General features: G+C 33.7%; 1 protein-coding gene across 9 annotated transcripts in view; it reads left to right on the forward strand.

Moving 5' to 3' along the window:
* ARMC1 (armadillo repeat containing 1) overlaps positions 1–5,337 on the forward strand; it is an 89,727-nt gene extending 84,390 nt beyond the window's left edge. For all 9 annotated transcript variants that reach the window (XM_031946347.1, XM_031946346.1, XM_031946350.1 and 6 more), the window contains 3 exons: positions 2,148–2,264; positions 3,195–3,269; positions 4,391–5,337. In XM_031946347.1, coding sequence (XP_031802207.1) covers positions 2,148–2,264; positions 3,195–3,269; positions 4,391–4,582 — 384 coding nt within the window. In that variant the 3' untranslated portion in view covers positions 4,583–5,337. The remainder of the gene's footprint in view (positions 1–2,147; positions 2,265–3,194; positions 3,270–4,390) is intronic.
* The last annotated feature ends 663 nt before the right edge of the window (positions 5,338–6,000 follow it).

Genomic DNA, 6,000 nt, shown 5'->3' on the forward strand with positions numbered 1-6,000 from the left:
CAAATTAAGACATCACCCTGTGATATCATTTTTCCTCTTCAAAATGAATGACAACATATAGCTTTTATGTATATGTTGATATAGCTCAACTTAGAAAATGATTATTTGTAATGGCAATTAAATAGAAGATATTTAAGTGATAACATACTTTGAAAAATACATAATAAGAAATAAGAGTAACTATATAGGCAACATCTCCCTATTGGTGTATTACAATCCCAGCAAGGAGAAAATCTAGTCATCCAACCGAAATGTTTAGGTGTCCATATATCCACATTGATTAATTGAATAGCATTATTTTGTTCTAAATTATATACATTTGTTAGCCTTCTATGAGCTTGAAAGTTTCTTGAGGTCAGAGTCTTATTCACGTTGGTGTTCTTTATAACATTCAGCAAAATACCTTAAATGTAATAGGCTCTAAACGTATATTTTTAAGTTGGCATTTGTACAAGTTAGTACTATCATTTAACTCTTGGTGTTTCATTTTAAAATAAAGCTAAAATGGCTTGTAACATCCATTTATCTAAGAAGATAATTGAACATTTAGAAAAAGTATTCTATCTAAATAAAATGATGTAAAATTGCTATAAATAATAAATTATCACATATGAAAAAGATAAATAGTTTTAATATAGGTTAGCCTATTCTTATTAATTGTGATCATCCTCAGATTTAAGGTAGCATAGAAAATATTTAGGTATTTTTATAACATTTATCAAAGAAACCTATTTTTGCTTTTGAATTTAACAGTAAAAATATATAATGTATAAGTTGGATGTTGGTGGTATTAACTTATCATTGATAAAGATAAAAAGCAGACAAGTTTTGTGAAATGGAGTTTATTAAGTATTATTTATTTAAATCAAAGTAGAATATAGATATTAGCTTTCTTAGCCTTAGGAAATATCAAGCTTTAAGAGAATTCACTGTTATTCAGGAGTAAGAAACTTTGAAAGTAGTGAATAACTGAGAAGCTTTACTAAATCTAATAAAATAGCAACTAAGTAGTGTCTGTCAACAAACCTGTCTTTAAAGTGAGACAAGTTGTGATCAAAGTTCCAAGTTCCATGGTGCCAAAGGAACAACAAGTAGGCCTATGACTATACATCTTGGTTAACTTTCCCTTTGTAAAAAAAAAAAAAAACAAAAACCCAACCTTGAAATCTTGTGAAGATTAAAGACTAGGTAAGTACTGTTTGTTCACACATAGGTAATGGATCCTTTCCTCAATGATCCTGATTACAGGTATAATACCCTAGATACTTGTTCACTTTTGTATTTCATGTATTTGATTTTGGAGGGGAGAATGTAGTAATAGATTGAAAGGGAAAAAAGTGTTATTATTTTATTATTATATTATTTCATAGAAAAAATGCCATGTCTTAGTAGCTTATTGCTTATACAAAATGAGGGAGGCATATATATTTGGGAATCATTGACATAAGGAATGAGAATGAATTGGCTTTCAGAATTAGAAAGTGTAAAGAGAACAGGGAACAGATGAGTGAGTCTGAGGAGGCTCTAATTAGAGGGCAGGAAGAGGAAGATAGTTGTCAGATCAGAATCAGTAGAATGTGATGTGGCAGAAGCTATGGTAGAAGAAAACTTCAGGAATTAAGTTCATGATCAGTATTATCAAGTATTGAAAAGTAGGAGAAATACGTTAGAAGAAGCTGTTGGCTTTATCAAGAAAGGAGGTAATTGCTGAATTCTGAGAGTGTTCTACCACAGATGAAGCATTTTAGTAAAAATGCTTCAATTCCTTTAGTCATTTCAAATCCCAAGATTGTTAAGAAACAGTTTGAACATTTAAACGCAAGCTGCTCATTTAATGCTAACTTTAGTCAGTTAGCCAATTCTATTCACTGATCATATGGGGGAAAATACATTTTCTGCTTTTGAGCTTTCTACTCTTCATTTGTACTTATTTCCATTCTGTTAACTCTTAGATTGCTATAAAAATTGCCTGACTTCTTTCTCAATAGGATTCCCTTCAGAACTAAATGTTAGTGTATAAGTAGGAGCATATTTATTTCTTTTTATTTGCAGAATAAAATAGCTTATTCATTGTGCCATTAAAATTTTTTCCCTTTAAGTGTTTCTTTCTTTGGTTTACTTTTTGTTTTCTTTTCCTTTTTTTCCAGTCTCGGAGAAATCTTTGTGAAGAGGCCTTGTTGAAAATTAAAGGAGTTATTAGTTTTACATTTCAGATGGCTGTTCAGAGATGTGTTGTACGAATCCGTTCAGATTTGAAAGCAGAGGTGGGTGATTTGAAATAATCAATATTCTCAAACCTGCACATTTCTTTCTCCAAACCCACATCCTTTCCATACTTTCCTATTGTTGATTAGTGGGTATCCATTCTTCCCATCACCAGGTTTGCAACCTTATTATCTTTGACTCTCATTTCATATACCTGAGCAGTTGCCAAATCTTATTATTTTGACTTTTAAAAAATCTCTTGCATTCATCTCCCACTCTCTACCCTCATAATAAACACCCTACCCTAGTTCAGGTGTTGATCACCTTTCAATTGGATGTAGCTTTCTAAATCGGTCTTCCTGCCAAGTTTTCTCTTTTTTTCTGGGCCACTCTTCACTTATCTTCCAAAGTGATTTTCTTTAGAGTGCAAGTCTGCCCAAGTGCCTCTTCCATCCAGTGAACTCTAAGCACCCTATTGTCTCTAAGATAAAATAAAACCTCTACTGTTTAGCTTTTAAAGCTCTTCATAGCCTGGTTCTTTTCAGTTATATTCCACATTATTCCCTTTTCCCCATATTGTCCTTCAAAGAGAGGGACTCTTTTTACTCACATTTCACTTTTGGCCTTGCCCAATTGGTTCACCTTGCTTGGAATGCATATAACTTCACCCCTTTCCTCAGAATCACAGAATCTGCTCAGTGACAGAGATTAGCATGTCACTTCTCCTCAGTGACTAGTACCCTCCCCCTCAAAATTTGCTTTGTATATATCTTATGTAGACTTATTTATGTACATTTTCTCCCCTGATAGATGCATACTCTTTGCAGAGAATAGATTTATTTGGTTCCTAGTACATAACTGGATTTTCATTATCAGTTTCCAAAAGACTTATGGCTAATCATCTTGTCAATCAGTTCTAGATTTTTAAAAAACTGTCAGTTGCAAAATCACTATTAAATATGTGTTTTTCTTTTTTTATCCTAATCTAGGCTTTGGCAACAGCAATAGCATCAACCAAAGTTATGAAAGCCCAGCAAGTTGTAAAAAGTGAAACAGGAGAAGAAGTAAGACATACTTATCTTAATTTTAAATCTTTACCAGATTTTGATGTTTTTGTTGTTCCATACAGTCAATTCATTTCTGTATTTTGCAGCACAAATAAAACTTTTCAGAAGGACATTTCTTAAGAGAGAAGGAATACAGAGAGCTTCTCCAGAGAGAAGAGAGAGTCTTATCTATCTTTACTTTGTGATTGAAAGTTTTCAGATTTCCTTTAAATTCCTTTAAAAATGTTAGAATCTATTCTTTTAAAGAGAAATGTAAGGGGAAACATTAGTAGGCGTCCTGTGTTTGTATTTCTGGGACAGGTTTCTTACAATTACAAATATGTTTATTTGTGTAAATTGATTTTTGTTAGTCTAAAACTAGAGGTGAAGGATCAGGTAAGGCAATATCTGTCTTTCCAGTTGAAGGCAGGCTGGTGTTGTACCTGTCACGGTTCCCTGTCTATTGCACCCATTGCATTGTGTGTTGGTTGGAGACGCATTGTATCTCAATAATTGCTCTCAGGCTGTTAAGCCTGAGACCAGCCAGGATTCCCCTTTTTATAGCAGTAGCCACCTAGTGCAGCAGCAGCACCATGACTTTGGGTGGCCAAAGAAGGCTTTGCCCCTCTGGGTTTTAGGAGAAACCACATGTTTTGATTTCTATTCTTTCCAGTTTCAAACTGTGACAGGCTGTTGGTTCTGTTTCATTAACTGCTCTTTTTGTCTCACTATGAGACAGCCTGGTACAGTGAAAGCAAATTGGTAAAGCTAAAGATTTTAGTTAGAGCTTGGCTACTATTTTCTAAATAACTGAATTATTATAGTTTCAGGCACGTTACTTTATTATGACCTCTATTTTCTCATCTGTAAAATAAAAGGTATTAGATTGCTTCTTAAGATTATTTTTATCAGTTAAATTTTTTGATTCAGTGATGGCCCCATATTATCAGTGGCAGTGTACTTAAATTTTTTACATCAGTTTTTATAGGCTTTAATTTATAGCTATTAGTCATTGATGTGGCAAATTTTAAAAAGATTTCTAGAAATAAAGTAGACATTCTTAATGAATAATTTTAAGTAACATAATAAAGTCATGTTGACTTTTTTTTTTCTTTAACATTTCCTATTTATCTATTTAGATGCTGGTCCCATTTCAAGATACTCCTGTAGAAGTAGAACAGAATACAGACCTACCTGACTATCTGCCTGAGGATGAGAGTCCTATAAAAGAACAAGATAAAGCAGTGTCTCGAGTTGGGTCACATCCAGAAGGTGGAGCCAGCTGGTTGAGCACTGCAGCAAACTTTTTATCCCGTTCCTTTTACTGGTGACTTAAATTCGAGGCTCAAGGACTGTATGAACCAACAAGGGGCCAGTTTTCCATTGGTGTGGTGAACTGTCAAGTGCAATTTGCAATAAGTTATCATGAAAAGTTTTTAGATTACACAATTACGTATGCTGCATTTTACATTTTATTGGACGTTTAACCTGTCAGGTAGTTAAAGGGACAGAGGCCTCAGATGGGATTGCTTTGTTTGAAGGGTATTTCTTGGTTTTTGTTTTCCTGTGTTTTATTCTTTCACTTAAAAAATATATACATATATGGGTCCACTATTAAAACCAAATCTTTATGCAGCTTTAAATTTTATTTCACATGAAATATGTGATTAGACAGATTTTCTACTAAAGTCTCAGGACTTTGTTTGCAGGGTAATTCTTTTTATCCCAAGTTATACCTGAATTGTTAAATTTTTGGGGGGAGGATGGGGGATGGTAGGGGGAGGGGGGTGTTCCTTGTTTCTAATGAAGGATGTTGGTTTTGGTACTCTTTACCAGGAAGCCAGAAGAATATACACCTGCTTATTCTTTCCCCTTTTTCTACCCCTTTTGTTTTTGCCAACCATATTTGCAGAAGCATAATTTTCTGTAGCATTTTATGTATTAGAATTTATCTTTTTGAACACAGTGATTCCTATAATACATTCTAAATTATTTTGTTACCCCCAAAACATTGATATTTTGTATGTATGGTTGACAAAGAATTGAGAAGAGGAAACTGTGGTTGTGTTGTTAATTATATTGCTTTCAAAGAATATTTTACTGTGTGCAATGGCATATAGTTGGCTCAAGTTAGATCTGAAAGGCTATAATTTGCTCAAGTGATGTCTACTATAGTCTTACTTTAAGCAGGAAATGGCTTGTAGCCTTAGTTTGTAATTGTACATTATCTCTTACTAGCAAAAATAACAATAGTTAAAGCTGATATGAACTTGAAAAACAACATAATGGAATGAATGCCGATTATGCCCCAGTTGCAGTAGATTCTGAATTTAAGCATCAACTGCTTGGCAGGTGTCCATTCAACAGATGTTTCCTTATATCACCTCTTTTGAGTTTCTCATGCACATGCAGCAGTGGGTTAAATATACAGGGTAGGGTTGAGGGTGGGGAGGGACAAATAGGGAGGGAGGAAGGGAGGGAAGAATTTAAACAGTTACCATTTGTAGTCAGAGGTAGCTGTTACTGAAGAAGGTTTTGTCCCTTTAATCTTGTCTCATCATATCCAGTCACTTTTGAAAACAATTTTGGCGAAGGTAAGTTTATAGTTTAGTTTTGTTTTTTGTAAATATGATGTGTAAGACATGTGCACAGTGCTTAATTAAGCTTCTGAACTATTTGGAAACTTAAGAACAACGCTCTCTGGGAATATGACTGACAAACTTCAATGCTGTTATGATTAAAAACCAAC

This window comes from Sarcophilus harrisii, chromosome 1 (assembly GCF_902635505.1).
Source record: "Sarcophilus harrisii chromosome 1, mSarHar1.11, whole genome shotgun sequence".
Classification (NCBI taxonomy): domain Eukaryota; kingdom Metazoa; phylum Chordata; class Mammalia; order Dasyuromorphia; family Dasyuridae; genus Sarcophilus; species Sarcophilus harrisii.